The sequence below is a fragment of the Ptychodera flava genome, chromosome 7 (genome assembly GCF_041260155.1).
Source record: "Ptychodera flava strain L36383 chromosome 7, AS_Pfla_20210202, whole genome shotgun sequence".
NCBI lineage: Eukaryota > Metazoa > Hemichordata > Enteropneusta > Ptychoderidae > Ptychodera > Ptychodera flava.
This window is the reverse complement of record NC_091934.1, coordinates 7,143,774-7,160,320: the sequence shown is the minus strand read 5'-3', so window position 1 is coordinate 7,160,320 and position 16,547 is coordinate 7,143,774. Positions and strand designations below refer to the sequence as shown.

The following is a 16,547-nucleotide window of genomic DNA, read 5'->3' as shown; positions in this document are numbered from 1 at the left end:
CACACTTACATTGCCCACAGTATGTCCAGAAGAAAGACCCCAGTTATGAATCTGTGAAGGAAGAGACATGCTGGAGTATGGACAAGTTCAACGACCATGTAAATACGAACCTTGCCGAAGAAAAGGGATTGCCAGAGAATTGGGTGTATGGCTTCTTTACAGTAAGTGATACTCCCCTCCCCCTGTTCTCCCCTGTATGTAGATTTACCAGGATAATGAGTTATAAGTTGTTCAAATCTGCATTATTTACTTTGTTGCGAAGGGGTTAATACTTGTTTTTATGTCAGTATTCAATATAAAAATACAATAAGACTTGTGTGAGTGAATTGCGGAATATGAAAAAACAAAAGTCATACAACTTTTTTGTCACAGAGGGCAGGCTTCATTTTCAAGCTCCTATTTTAAAGGGCTTTGACTCAACAGGTTGTTTGTAGCGTAACACTTTTCCCATTTCTTTTGTTACCATAGAAACGAATGAACCAAATCATGCTACAGTGCTTCCACTCAGTCAAGAATAAACTGCAATGCAAGCTGGGATTCTTTGATCTCTATGGCTTTGACTTTTTGCTGGATACAGACATGAAAGTTTGGTTGCTTGAAATCAATGTGAATCCGGCCTTACATGTCAATTGTGAAGCACTGATGGAAGTCATCCCAGGTGTCATTGAGGAAACTTTAGGTAGGTACATTTACAGATTAAATGCTTAGTAATCTGTCACTTTGAACACCACTCTAATCAAAAGCCTGGTATGGTAAGTTTTCAAATTTGATAACAAAATGTCAACAGGAAGTACCTTTTACACAAAAGACACATGGTCTATAAGAAGATGCTTCCCCAAACCAAGTGAGAGATTAATATTAAACACTACATACCAAAACCAATCCCACCCCTCCAATCCAATCATAAAAACAAAAGTTCACTGTTTATGTCGTAGAGGGCGCAATTAAAAATCTACAACTCTTGCAAGAGAAATATCTTGAAGGAAAGGAGGTGTTTTTTTGAGGGCAATATAATGGAACATCTATTTTAAATTTCTGAACGTTTGACATATTACCCGCGAAGAGGAGAAACAGCTTACTACAAAGTAAAGAATGACTGAAACCTTTCGTCTTTTTTTTCTTTTCTTTTCTGGTGACGTGAAAGTTTCCACCTCAATATAATGAGTTGATGTCCATATGAAAGTAAACCATGCTTTCACCTTATTAGCCCAGGGAATGAATATAGGTAGCAACATTGTTTATTTGTTTGACTTGATGGACACATAATTATATAGTTGATATTGTTCAGTTTTAGGGCAGTTGTGTGGAAGTTCATCATACATCAACTGTTTTTTTGTCAGATGGTTGTCTGATTTCAATGTCACTGTTATTCCCAACACAGATTTAACCCTGGAAATCTTTGAGAAAAGTCGGAAAGGAAAGCCAATCATGCCACTGAAGGCATTGAAGGGTTTCAAACTACTCTACAATGGCTCAGGCAGCGGGGGAGGTGGTGGAGGAGGGCAGTCGACTGATAATGCCGTAGTCCCCCGCAGTGCCCGTCCACGCAGCATGGCCAATCAAAGGGCCAGGTCACAATCACCAGTCAAGCGGCGACCTGGCGTGTCACCGACGAGAAAGAAGGTGTCACCGTATTTAGCACCGACTGAAACACTAGTGAAGTCATCGACTGGAAGCAGATCATCAGGGGCAGCATCATAGCTTCAAAATCTCTTCCACAGATAACATGTTAACCTTCCCTACCTATCCTGTAATCCCAAAGACCCTGTTATACAGGTTCAAGCACATCACCGACAATGGTACAAGCTGTACCATAAGTTGTTTCTTAAGGGGTGAAAGTAGTTCTGATATTCTACAGTATCATTCCATTGATTTTAGCTTTACCAGAATCTTCTCTGAAATCTCAGTGAATTTTATATGCCTGGTTTTTTTTTTATGTTTTTGTTCCCAAAATGGTTCATTCCATTGTTTTACCAAAGATAAGACTGGGAGGATGAGATAAACGTCATTCCAGTTAGAAGTTCAACAGCACATTTCAATAGCAACACAGTCTGTATTTTGTATGTCTATGCGGTCTTCCCATGTGCTAGTGTCTTTCGTAATGACATTTCAAGATGACAGCTAATTGTGATTTACACCCAAATAACTCATTGTATTGCCAAAACAAGCAGATGATTCCAGGCACATTGAAAGATCCTTTACATGGGGGTATTGCACTAATGTCAATTCCACTGTGGATCAACTGATCCACCATGACAGAGAAAGATCAGCATCAAATTAAGGTAGAACACGCCTCTGGGACAGATATTCACTCTCAAATTCTACAATTCTTTTCTGATCTACCACTTGTGGGGCTCATTTGAAAGCTCTTGGAGAAAGAAAACTTTCATCATCTTAGTTTTATGAGAATCCAATAAATATTTTTCTCCATAGAGTTAACACAAGGATGGTGGCCATTTAGAATTTTAAATATCACAAAATGTTGGGCAATTTGTTTTGCTAGTTCCAAACTTTACACTGTGACCCCCAATTTTTATTGTTGATTTGGTAAGAGAATGGCTGAAAGTTTCAGTGAGGAAAGTTTGAGCAAAAGTTTTTCACTTTCGAGGGGCATGCTACCTTAAAAAGACATTGTGGAGATTTTGATTCTATGTCAATCAGGGTTTCTAAAAGTGGTAAAAGAAAACTGCTTTCAGAGATTTTTAATATTTGATAATGCTGTCAGAAAATCTCAATACTTTATTTATCTTCCATCATAGAAGATGATATTGTATTCACTTTGGTTCATTCCACTGAGTACACAAAAAACTTGGATGAAGTATTATTGATTTTGTGTTTGAGATTTACCTTTGAACTGTAGAGGCATTTTTTGTATATTTTGACAATTTTATACAATCCTTCACATTTTTATGTATGTATTTATGTATGTATTAGATTGCTATTTGCCAAAGTCAGTAAATATTCAAGAAAGTAACTTCCTTGAGGGGAGGAAAATATAGTGTGCTCTCTTACACCTAGACCCAGTCAGCTTCCCCTCCCTATAACTGTGCTTTAGTGCTAGTCTCATTGATAAAACATGCCTTGATCTGCTGGTATAATATGGACAGCAGTGAGTGCTTTGCATACTGTGTTCAGGGATGGTAGCTTAGTCCAATCTGGATAATATAGGCTTGCTCATCCGTGTATCTTCCAATTCATGGATTTTACTCTGTGTATTATCTAATCATTGAAAACAGGTCTGATTTAATTTAACATTTACAGTTGATGTCATTCCATTGTTGCAATTCAGGTGTAAATGCAATCAGGTTTGCCTATCAGACACGGGGAACTTTATGATTTTTGTCAGGGTACTTTCAGTCTGCAATGGTCGTCTGCCAAACAGGTGTTTATCCCAAATAGGTCTGTGTGGTATTGTCGATCACTTGGTAGACTGGGTAGGTCAACAAGGCTGGTGTTTAGATGTTGAAAGACCAGACGCAGCAAGTGCTATTAATCTAAGAGGTTTCTTGATTGAGTATCAAGCTGAAGTCTGATTCTGATACATGTGGTAGATAGATAGATATACATAGTCTTTGAATTAGTAAAGGCACAGCATCAAGTCATATTGATTATGCAGTATGGGTGTACAGTGTTCTTGGCTGATTTAGTATCTGTTTGATCAATAATTTTATTAGGATACAATAAAAATGAAGTAAAATTAATTCATAACTAACTAACTGTGATGTTTAAACCCTGTTTGTCCTGCAGATATATTTTAATTAATTGCAATTCATGATCGGGGATATTTATAGGTTCTTGCATCAGAAACTGAATCTGAATCTGAATTTAAGATTTAAGCCTAATTGAATCGACCAATCAGAATAAGCAAATCACCCATGCAGGCTTTTATCAGCCAATCAGGGACACCATATTGATCATTCCAGCTGCCATTATGATCTCTGCTATGACGCTGTTTTATTAAGAATCTTTCATGAAAAACATTTTTAAATGCCAATGTGGGTGATAGAATTATCTCGGTGATCTGAAAATGTGTTTCACACTCATAATGAAAATGATCTAAGGTATCTTTAAAATATATCAGTGAATCAAAATGTATATTTATTATCACAATGTGATCAATGTTCAACACTGAATCTTTTCACCATACCACATAACCTTTATTGTACTTGTGTCATTTTGACAACTAGAGTCATTTCAAAAATTTGTTTCTCCTACAGACTAAGCAATAATTAACCCATCATCAACAATGTGACATGCAATCTTACATATTTCATGTGTTTATTAATATGTATAAATATTTTACAAAATCAAGGACCATCTTCAAACCTGTTGTGGAGGCAACATATTGCTCAGAAGATTTGAAAAGGCTTTTGATATTTCTGACATTTTCATGTAGAGAATCTTGATTTTGACTTTATAACCAGAATTTACTACTCATGTAGTTGTCAATCAGATTTTAATATAAATCAACACATGTAATGATCAAATAATATGAAGATGACCTGATATGCAAATTTCCCTCCGCCAATGGGCAATCAGTATACAATTCTATGGGTAGTTATATAATTTCTGATTCAATATCAATTCTTTGTGATAAAATTATCTCTGAAATGTCAAGGTATATATTTTCTTGTCAGTGAATTACAACAAGGGTAGGCAGTAGAGAAAGAAAAAAGGCCGTCCATTCAAATACCATGAAAACAAGGTCAAGTTGAACGATTTTTGACAGTATATTGCAAATGTTCAGGTTTTACAGAATATTGGGTTTTTTTTATTTTTAATTAGGTGCTTTCAAGTTGAAGTGTTTTGAATGTAGCAGAAAGGTTGAATTTACAGTGAAGTTTTCATAATGAATTGATTGTGAAAGTTTGCTTGAAACTGAAATAGTATTCCTAGCTTTTACAAATAGTACATGCTGCAGTTGTCTTTATCTGTGGTATACCGGTAATGTACCGCTGTAAGTTTCAGTTTGTGTCTTGTTTTATAAGTCCGATAATATTCAGGTAATGTCACAACTTACAATAAGATGATGGTTTTCAGAAATCCATGACAGCCAGGCTGCTGAAAATGATCGATGAGATGAAGAGATATTAAACATGAAACAGTCTGTTTGTGGAATATTTCCCATTTCGGTCAGATGTCATATTCCTGCCCAAACTTTTAGGACATGATCATGTAGTATTGATGTCACACCAATCTGTATTCCATCATAAGGCTCTCCAGGTACCCAGCACTGTGTAGCATAGGCTGAAATGGTGAAAAAGATTGAAGAGAAAAACAATAAACAATGCCTTGACATGAGTCTGGCTTCATTGTTTGTTGAAATTGATGAGACAACAAAATGAAATCCCAGAAATGTCCTTTTCATTAGTTTTATCAATGCGTGTAATCAATGTCATTGCCCTTTCCAAGATCTTCAGCAAATCAAAATATTCTCTCCTTGTCTTCCTGCGTATTTGTTTTTGGTCTCGTTAGTCATTTTGCCGCACCTCAACAGACATCCAGGGATGGTAACTCGCCTCTAGCAACAGACACCAACAGACACCAACACATTGACACATGGTCAGTTTGTTACTTGCTACACTACAATACACGACCTGCTGATATCTTATGCCAGCGTTTTCGATGACATCATAGAAATCAGTGCATTGTGGGATATATTTTAAACACTGGTTCATATTCTCGACTTTTGCTTCATACCTTGAGCAATACTCTTGACCCAGTCACAACTTCATTAAGTAGTCCTCTTTCAAACTCACTGAACCAAGGTCACTTAGAGTGACCGTGATTGAACACAGATAAATATTGGATGATGTTTGTCAGTTGCTGTTCAAATGCACTGCTTTATATTTGAGGTCCATGTAGGATTTATGAGAGTGCATCTGCTTTCTTGTTTTTGGCAGCTGTACATATGTTTCATTGTAATGCTGTGTGTAGCGGCAGCTCCGTAGCTGCACTTTGATTGGTAACTTTCCCGTTTGCAAAAATGACTGTCAGTTATGTTTCAAATGTCACCTGCGTAGGTGTCTTCACAAAAACGAACAGAATACTCAACATGAATATCATGATTGCTCAGAACAAGGTCCTTGCATAATAGTTGAACTGGAGCACATGACTTCAAAATTATTCTGTATTTTGCATATACCTGTAAAATACCAAACTTCTATCTAACAAATTTCTCCAAAGTTAAACAATGCTCAGTGGCACTTTGAATGATAATTAAAATGTTCTCTGAAAGACGAAACATGAAATTGTCTGCACAAACGTTAACCAGGTCACATGATGTGATATTTGCATATATGGAAATTAGTAATTAATTATGAGCTACAGACCTGCAGCACCGTAACACACACATTGCGTTTATCAGTATTGAGACAATATTTACCAAGTGTTACTTGTATGGTCTTTCAATATGTAATTGGAGACATTTGTACCTTACATAGTATTTCTGTATATTTTGTCATCTTTACATGTACCATTACTTTAATGTCTTCACTATCCGTCCACAGATCTATTATGATATAGAATACAAAAATTGTACGAAATCAGTATTTGAAGTTTTTATCTGACAAGAGATGAGTATTTTCATGATTGATGAATAAATTCATAATCTCATAATCAAAATACTTTCTTGTTATTTAATCTTTTGTACCACCCACTTCCCCAAATTTTAATTTTGTTTACACCTTTGGCCTATACCCTTTCTATGGTTTCCTGTTGTCAAGGGTACAAATGCAAGGGGTAGTCTCTTCTTATTTCTGGCCATTTCGCACAAAGTGACCATAAAGCTTCCACTAGTTTTGTTTTCAGATTTCATTGTTTGCAAAGCACAGTAGATACACATACTATTGTAACAGGCAGTGCCTTTATTCCATTATGTTTACATCACTGAAACTGTATGGAAAGAAAGTCACAGGCAGGTAGGCTACAAATAACAACAAAAGTGAACATTGGAAATGAATGGATGAGCAAAAATCAAGCTGTACTACTCTGCCTCACAAACCTGTAATCATAGGCAGCAGAAGCGAGACTGTACTGTGTGACCAGCAAAACTATATCTGTATAAATTTTATGTAAATATTGTTTACGAAACTGAGGTGAAACACCTTTGCATATCCACATATGCAAGATCTAGTAATATATGAGTTCGCTTACCCAACACTAACCTGTAAACACTAAGTGCCATACATTTGTATGTGTATTAAAATGCCTTATTTCGACGAATCACAAATTGACACAGTATTGCCAGTCGCTTGGCTTCTCTCGTCAGAGCAGTCTCTATCCGGCAAGGCGTTCACCCCAGGATCTACGCAACAGGCTATCACCTGGCTGTGGGTCCATAGCTGTGGTGTTTTCAGACGGGATTCCTGCGTTTTACATGCTGGTTTTGACTTTTGCGATGTGGTGGCGGGGTTAAAAATCGTAAAAGTCAAAACCAGCCCGTAAAAGGCAGGAATCCCGTCTGAAAACACCACAGCTAGCTATCACCAAGCCTGATAGTCTGTTGAAGCTCATTGCTTCAATTTTATTCTGTTTTTGATATTCATATGTCCTTAGACTTGGAGCAAGGCTGTATAGGATGTAATATCTAGTTGTGGAAGATGCGACTATGCAACGGTATGACGGGATTGTTTTTTCCTGGTGGCTAAAACGAAACAAACAAATGAGATAAAGAATAAATTAAAACCAACAAAAAGGGCACACTCTTCAAGTTACAAAGGCGTAACTTAACTTCACAAAAATAACAGAGAAAAGTCGACAGTGGTAATGAGAACCTTCACTCAGGTAGCTTAAAAATTAGTCATGAAGGAAACTGAGATGAATGTCTACCAACAATCACAGAAATGACGTATTATTATGAATGTTGCAGATAAATGATAACAAGATAACTGATACTTCTTTCAGGCGTTGCAGCAGAAATTAGAATAGCATGCATGCAACATGAATCTTAATATCATTTCATTTCATTACTTTTGTAAAATCAAAAAACTAGACTGAAGAAGAAGGACACGTAAAGTCACAATACAGCTGTATGCCTGATAAGTTTAACGCAACGACAAAAACATTGGCAATAAAAAAGGCAGCATTACCTCTTTCGGTCAATCACCGTGACATTTATTTTCTCTCAACAAGTTGATTTTTTCAGCTATTCAAATTTCATCCATATAAATGATCCCATATTCTTGGATTTCTGTATAAGTCAGTACATTGTAAGTTATTGAGGAAATCAAATTCTGTGATAATCGATGGAGAGTACGTAAATTTAAATTTCTTTCTAGTCATTATCAGTGATTCAGAAAACTTACAATGGAGGAAGATCAATTCTCAAAACTTTTCGACGGTGGCAGAAAGTTCGGAAAAATGGTCGAGCAAGATGATCCTAGAGGACACACTTGACCTCCGGGACTGGGCAGATAAACTTCAACTCTGACAGGGAGAAATGCGAACAAATTTCGCGAAACGCTTTCTCGCTGGCATAGACACCGTAGTTAGACATAACATTTAGGGAAATGGTATGGATTGTATGTCGTTAGAACAAACCCCAGAGACAGTCTTTCTGAACCAAGTCTTGTTGTTCACATCCGAATTTTATTTACATAAACCTGAGCAGACGGAACAGTTAAAACTTCTTAATTGTTCACATAATTCCCCAATTTTATCTGCATCGTTTCTACTTTATCTGGCCTAATGACTTATTGCAAAACGGCTTTGATATGCACGATGGTAGAAAAACTGATAGGATCTGTCCACAACATGATGTAGTTCCCGACAACTCAATAGCGTTGATCGCGATTTCGGGTTTGTTACTAAATATAGCTGCACGCGCGCGACTTTCGGACAAATATGCTGAAATTCGGACAAATTTTGTTGTTGTATGCGCGGAAGTAGTTGCATAGTGTAGTCTCAGTCATCAATTCATACAAATAAGTGTGCGCTAACTAGCCATTCTAACACTCGCAGGTTTTATTTTCGTCGTTTATGCGGAAAAAGCGGACAAATGTTTATTTATGCATATTAATGAGAGAGAGCAGTGACGTCATTTGCGATCAGCGCTATTCGGGAGCGATGAATGAACTGTAATAACCTTGAGATAGTTCGCGCCTCGAAAATGAAAGACGTCAACTTTTGCTCAAACTTTGCTCAGCAATTTTTCAACTTTTCTCTTTCAAAACCACGAATAAAATCGGGGGGGGGCATAGATACAAATCACTCGATATCTACCGATGTATGCAATTCAAAATGACCGTTTTCTCTGTGTTATCTCTAGGACGGGAAATAAAAATTTCAAATTTTCGCAAACTAAAGAAGTGAAAAGTCTATTTATTCCACAAGTTACAAACTGAGCCCTTTACAAGTGCTATAGGCCTAAAGAAAAATGTAAAATTTAGAAAGTCCGAATATCTGTACCCGGGGCGCTGCAAGACCATACCTGAGCTGTTACAAAATAGAAGGGTTCTCCTCTTTCCCTTAAACAATTTCTTCTCCTTACTTCAATTTCTTTCCCAATAGTTCAGCATGACGCGTCTAAGATATAATCTGATAACTTCTCTCTTTCAAAAACTATGTAACATAAAAGTTTTATGAAGCTTGTGCTAAGTCATTGTTGGCATGTATCTCTTTTCGATCAACCTTATCCACCCGACACTCCAAACTTTGAATTGCTGCATCTAAGTCGTTCTCTAGTTTATTCTTGGTATTTCACTTTTCTCGACTCCCCTTCTCCCCTGTTACATTTGTATTCCTTTATTCCGACCCACCGTATCTACTTTATATTGTAACTCACTAACATTGATTAATTAAGGTAGTACGCGCCTAGAAATTAAAAGACTTAAAATATCGCTCAAATTTTCCTCAAGGAATCTTTCAACCATTCACTTTCAAAATCAAGAATAAAAATCGGGGGTCAACGTGCAAATTTTGATACTAGAGAAATAAATTACTCGAGATTTACCGATATTCAAAATTTAATATTCCACCCCTGTGTTAACTCTATGGAGAATAATAACATATTGATTTTCAAAAACTAAGACGTTGAAAGTTTTTCTTTCTCAAAGAGCTCCCAAAAGTGATAGCTTAGAAAAGAATGGAAAAGGTGTGAGAGTCCAAATATCTGTTCCCGAGGGAATTGCCTCTCCAGAGGGCGCCGTCTATGACCTTTGGCTTTCCAGAGACGCGGTCATAGAAGGCGCCCCCTGGAGAGGCAAAAGGTGGAATACACGCCTCGGGAAGAGGTTTTCGGACTCTCGGGACTTTTACAATACTTTTTTAACTACCAATTGTTGAGACATTTTTTTGTAAAAATCGAAAACTTTAATTTTCTGAACAGAGCCTATTTGCTATTTTAGAGAGTAAGCAGAAATCATATTTACCCTTTTTATGGAAGAATATTACTGACTATGATATAAACAGGACAAAACAATGGGATATTTCAGTGTTATAAAAATCACACGATGCAATTACAACTTTCACTTATTTTGTCAGAAACACTTTGAAGAGAAGATAAATTGATATCCAGGTGATTTATACAATTACAACACAAGGATTCAGATACCATGATCAGCAACAATCGAATTTCTATAAATTATTACATACGTACTGTCGCGCTCGTAATTAGGGGAATACGAGTTGAGGTACCAGTTTATGGCAATGCTTTCAGTAACTGAAGCTGACACACGAGGTGTTGATTGTACCACAACATTATATCTTTATTTACAAGGTGGCAACGTGACTCTCCATGTCTCAAATTCTCATCGTTAGCGTACATTCTCTACAAAGCTATACACTTTTCTAAACTTACATAACTACAAAATTATCATCATTATACAATGGTCATCACATGGAAATTTCCGTCGGTCTTTGATTGTTTCTTCAGATTAAACAAGATTATACCGTTCTCGATTGTTCTCGTTGAAATCTTTACCTATAATTAATTAAAAGCATGGCCCTATTTCTTATCTCCTTCTCATCCGATCTTGAACCACCCTTTCCATGCGAGGGGCAAAAAATCTTTACAAGGGAGGGCGTTACAGTACCACAGTTTACTTCAACCGGAGTTCGCATACTACTGATATTTGTGTTGCAGTGCAATTACACTACTGAGCACAGGTAACCGGGTAGCAAAAAACAATTATGCCGATTACGTTAATGAGCGCAAGTGTGTGCTTTCGGTTGTCGGTCACGATAACAAAACCCCATGGTGAGAATCGAAGCGCGCCGTAACTCGGGGTATTTGTACTCGCACTTGCACTACTGTCCCCGCAAGAGAGGGGGGTAATAGCCGTAGAATCACCATACACCACAAGCCCGAGTGCAGACACCTTTGAGTGCGGCGCGCTTGCAGTGTCTCGCCATGAGGTTGTCACGCTTGTATCATAATTTATATTCAGTCACCATCGTCAGGAAAATTACAAGCAAATTATTTATAATTCTGATCTCTCGCTAACCATTTATAATTCTCTTAACATCTTCTCAATTTCATTTTTGTATAACTTGGCCGTGTTGGAAGACATCACCTCAGTATCATACTGTATGATAATAATGAGTTTATCGCTTAACAAAAATGTTAAAAGCCGAAATTCCAAGTAGTTCCAGTATTCCCTACAAAGAGGGATTCAAGTGTGAAGTTGCGAAATTCAGGAAATTTCCAAGATTCATATGCCATACTCGAGATGTAAAGATCAAGCGGGTTTCGTTTAAAGTTGTTGATGTCTTTTATCTTGTTCAATATTGTTTTGATGAACACGTTAAAAGACGCCTTTTTTATGCTTGATAAGCCTGGCGTCTTGTCATTTAATTGTTTCCTAATATCTTTCGCAATCTTGTTTGCAAGATTCCATACACCTTTACCTTCCAACTGATTTGTCGCAATATCAATGTTAAACCAAAAATCACATGCGTACATACCTAAATCTGGAATGTCTCTTTCAGTGAAATACCTTTTGAGAGAAGCGGCAAGGCCAACAGCAAGGGACTGACGATCGGTAACTTTTGCGTAATTCATCACTTTGATGTAAGCTAAACAATACACGGCGATCAAAGCAGAATTTAAGCTTCCGCCATGTTTGTGTGACGTGTTCTTTAGTCTCTGCATTAACTCTCTTGGTATCTCTATGTTCATGTATCTAGTTTCAACTGATGCGTTTTCAATGTCAAAAGGAGGTGATACCTCATCATTCACTTTTCTTTACCCTGGAAAACAAAATCAGCGTCTTCTCGGGACAGCAAAGATTGGATAGGCCTTGGAAATGGTGCACTTTCAAAAGGAATGGTTTTTGGGCACTGGCTTGTTTCCAACAACTTCATCGAGTTTTTGTAGAAGGAGTTGATTATATCGTATGAATCCCAAACCATCAACAAAAGCATGGTTCATCATCGTAATGATCCCGGTTTTTAAACCTTTGAACCATTATTTACATCTCGTATCCACTGCCCCTTCAGTAGAATACAGCGCCAAAGAGCATTTTTATTGCTCTTTAACGGGAATTTCCCTTCTTCGCACATGGCAACGTTGATTTCGTCGCTCGTTGCACTTGACGTCTTCACATCGACGAAACCACCATTTTCCATTTCTACGAAGTGACGGCCAGTTTCTTTGCCATCTTTGTCGTATGCAATGTCGATTTTTGATCTCAATGCTACATGCTCCTCCGTAAGGCGATTCATAGCTTCTCGTAGCATGTCCTCTGTAATTTCTACTGTCGATTTTATGGGTAAGCCCGCCATTGAATTTAAGTAACCAAGCTCCGTTGCCCTGTCATACGTTAATTCCGCGTAATTCAATTTTCGAATATATTTCGATAGATCACTACTGGTGGACATACAGAAATTTCTTACTTCCGGCCGTCTGAATGACTTTGAAAGCACAGACTGCATAATACTCCACCTTCCTCCAATAAGTGGCACTTTTTGACCTCCTACCCGACAGCTGAATTCTTTTATTTTTAATAAGTTGCGCATCGAGGTTATAATCGACCTGTCGAAGAGAATATAAGTATATTGCAGCAATGAAATAGAATATCAAGAGTCATGTCAATGAAATGTCTATACGGGTTAAAGGTATACTGTCACCTGTTCCAATTTTGCCATAGTTACCATGGAAAGAGAAAATCTAACCAATCACAGATTTTAAGCGGGTGGCCGCCCTTTAAAAACGGCGCCCTCACATGATCATTTTTAATACCAAGGAACGCCCCTTTGACCATATATGGGCATATTTAGATCACAGGTGACTGTATACCTTTAATATGTACACGGTCATATTTTGCGTTTCTGGGATTGTGATCTGATTTGAATTGTACGAATTCTAACTGTAATTATATATAATTGTGAAATGTCAAATCGAACTACATGACAATCTGTAACCCCTAAATGTTCACTTGATACTACAGTATCGCATACTTGTACGCTACTCTCATACAACCATATAAGAGAATTTCCAAGCTTACACAATCACAAATAAAATGGAATGTTTGAGGTGTCAGAACCTCAATGGTTCTAAAAGACTGAATACTTTTGGTGTTTTTCATGATGTATAAGACGATGAACAGCTCAAAGAATATTGGATGGGTGAGTTGATCCTGACACAAGGAGCAGATGGGAATATGCATGTCAAAGTGCAACTGAGTATATGTGGCGAAGCCATGTTTACAAAGCTTTAGGGGAAGTTCACCAAGGCTATATGTACTTGCTTTGGGTTGCTTATTGCGTAAAAGCCATTTTCGTCGTTCATAACAAGATTTTTTTTATAAAAATGGACAATAATAGTGGGGAAGTTGCAGTTTAGGACTTTATCAACTTAATGTATTTCCAATCATGGGAAAAAGCGCCAAGCTTGGCGCTTTCATCACGTGATATGGCAGGTGCCATCTTCTGATGGGTTTGGCACTCACGTTTACGTCAGACTGTGCGCTTATCATAAACAATAGTTATGCAAATACACACAGCCTGATGTGAACGTAAATGACTATGGCAATGCCATACCCATCAAAAACTTAGAGGAAAATATTTTATAACTCAAAGAGCTTCAAAATGAGCTCCGGTGAGTGGCAAATTGCAAAAGTATTGTAATACGTTGAAAGGCCTCAATTTGTCACTGTGTCGCGTTATACCTTAACGATTAATCTTTACAACGTGTTGGGCGGCGTTCAGTAAAATTGCAACAACTTGGCTCTGTTAGAACATTGGTTTTGACTCTGATGATCAACCTGGTAAAAATCTGTGTTTATAATAGCGGCGTTTGACGCAAAACAATGACAATGATAAAGTGTTTACTGTGTGGAGCATCCACTATAATGCTAGAACTGGGGTTGAGAATTATGGGTTCAACTTGACAGAACACCGTGCTATCCTCGACAAGCACATCGAGCGTGGTTGTAACCCTATAGAAAAATGGAGGTGGAGGTGGCACCCGGGTGGATCACGTTTTTTCACGAAAAAATCCCTAAACATTCGTAGATTTTTAATCCGAAAAACACCATTAGCATCGGTGGAAAACAACGCAAAAGTCAAAGCTTTAAGAAAACCTTCGTATGCGACAGAATAAATTCCCAAAACTTGTCAAGCAAATCCCTAACAATCGGTAACAATTTTGGAATATACGTCCCCTTTGGTAGATGTTTTCGACTTGGGCGGCTCACCCCTGTATGCCACTACCAGGACTGAGTACCTCTCCCGGGACATCGAGCTGTATACTGTACTTACCTTTGTTGTAGCATCGAGGTAGCACATGAGACATACAATTTTGCGGAACGGTGATAGCAGAGAAGATGATTGAAATACATGGCTTCAGCGATTACTGTGTTGATGTAATCGATCTTTTCGCAATTGACAACAATTATTAATCAGGGTCTTCAGGGCCGTCTCAGATTGACTAATACATTCACACACGCAAAGTCGTATGCCTTCTTCTTCTAAATCGGACACAGTGTGTGAAATGGTCTATGTCGTTCCCTTTACATGCAATGAGCATTGAATCCGAACTGAATTTTCTGTATTGTTTCATCAGCCCTATGAATAATGAGTTTGTTGTCAATGCTTATCTTCTTTCCATTCTCCTAAATATCCATCGGTGATATAACACATGTTGTCATGAAAATGAGAGTTATTGTTTTCTTACTGCCGCGACTATGCGCTTCATAATCTGCTCTGCAATTTTAAATATAAAAGAGGTCATATTTGAATATCAATTCATCGATATCCTCGTCAATGTCACCGTCTTCCTTACATTTCCGCTTTAAAGTACGGCACGTGTATAGGTTGTGGTAAAATTTCTTTGTTCTCCAGAATTCGCTTCTTATGTAACGTTACATAAGAAGCGAATTCTTTCTGAATTTTCAAAGAACAGGTTCTCTGTTTTTTTATTCATAACTCTAAACTTTAGAATTTTGCGATCCCTTCACACACACACAAAAACTTTCACTAACTTTCCTTCGAAATCAAGTTTAAAAATCGCGCTCGTACCACAAACTTTGGAATATTGAAACAAATTACCCAAAATAAATATTTTATATTCGAGATGGCTGCCATCTTTTGCCAACTCTAAGGGAAAATAAAATTTCCGATTTAAACCATAGTAGTAAACCACAGATAAGTATGAGGGTGGGGTCAAAGTAATCTTGTATATTATGATTAAACTTTAGAATTTTCGGTAAATCATAAATACCTATTAGAGGCTGGCGTTCAAAGCGTCTCGTATATTATGATAAAACATAGAATTTTCTGTCATATACAAAAATTACATGGGTATTATAAATGGGTAACATTATTTGATAAATTCAAAAGTGTTCAAGATATTAAACTTGTGAAACACGATTTCAGAATAATGAGAATGAGCTGAAATATGAAAATGAGCTAAAGTTAGGTTATAAGCCTGTTGCCCCAGATTTCTGCACACTAAGATAAATGAGTTACATAAAAAATACTTTCGACGCACCAATTTTAGTAGTGCGCTTTGCTACGAAGGTAGTTATTTCACACAAAGGTTAAATCTGCAGGAAAATGCGAGTCTGAGGTGAACTAAAAGGCCAGATATACGCGGTTGTTACTGACATTTTCAGTCATAAACCGTTATTTAACCGCGTAACATAACTGGCACGTACATGTCGATATGCCGCGCCAACGGCACTTTCTCGGGATTTGTATGAGTTGTAGCCGACACATAACACTAGAGTGTGTCACATATGTCGTCGCATATCATACCACGCACTCATACCTAAAGCTCAGTCCCTCTGTAGATAGAGGGACTGTGCCTGCAGTGGGGAACTTTCATCGCATTCTCCAATGAGTTACCCGGCAAAATTAGACATCGAAGCATGGTCAAACCAGGTACTTCACCAGAAAACAGAAAAGCTTGACATAAAACGAACCTTCAGAAATGTCAAGAGTCTTCAATTGAGACATCTGTTTGAAACTTTCATTTTCATGACACAGGGTGTTATATAAACTATGAATATTTAGATGAAAAGAAAGAAGAGAAGTGCAGACAATGGACTTATAGATACCATTGATTGACCCTCATTATTCATAGGGCTGATGAAACAATACTGCGT

At 37.5% G+C, this 16,547-nt stretch overlaps 1 protein-coding gene and 1 long non-coding RNA gene across 6 annotated transcripts in view; one reads left to right on the top strand and one right to left on the bottom strand.

Annotated features, from left to right (window-relative positions):
• Positions 1 to 6,624, top strand: part of LOC139136673 (protein polyglycylase TTLL10-like) — a 111,744-nt gene extending 105,120 nt beyond the window's left edge. For all 5 annotated transcript variants that reach the window (XM_070704458.1, XM_070704457.1, XM_070704456.1 and 2 more), the window contains 3 exons: positions 21 to 161; positions 469 to 679; positions 1,382 to 6,624. In XM_070704458.1, the coding sequence (XP_070560559.1) occupies positions 21 to 161; positions 469 to 679; positions 1,382 to 1,701 (672 nt within the window). In that variant the 3' untranslated portion in view covers positions 1,702 to 6,624. The remainder of the gene's footprint in view (positions 1 to 20; positions 162 to 468; positions 680 to 1,381) is intronic.
• Positions 6,625 to 10,681: 4,057 nt separating this feature from the next.
• LOC139136672 (uncharacterized) lies at positions 10,682 to 15,217 on the bottom strand. Its single transcript, XR_011553223.1, has 2 exons — positions 14,701 to 15,217; positions 10,682 to 12,973 (listed from the first exon to the last, which is right to left on the bottom strand). It is a non-coding gene; the product is annotated as an uncharacterized lncRNA (long non-coding RNA).
• Positions 15,218 to 16,547: the final 1,330 nt, after the last annotated feature.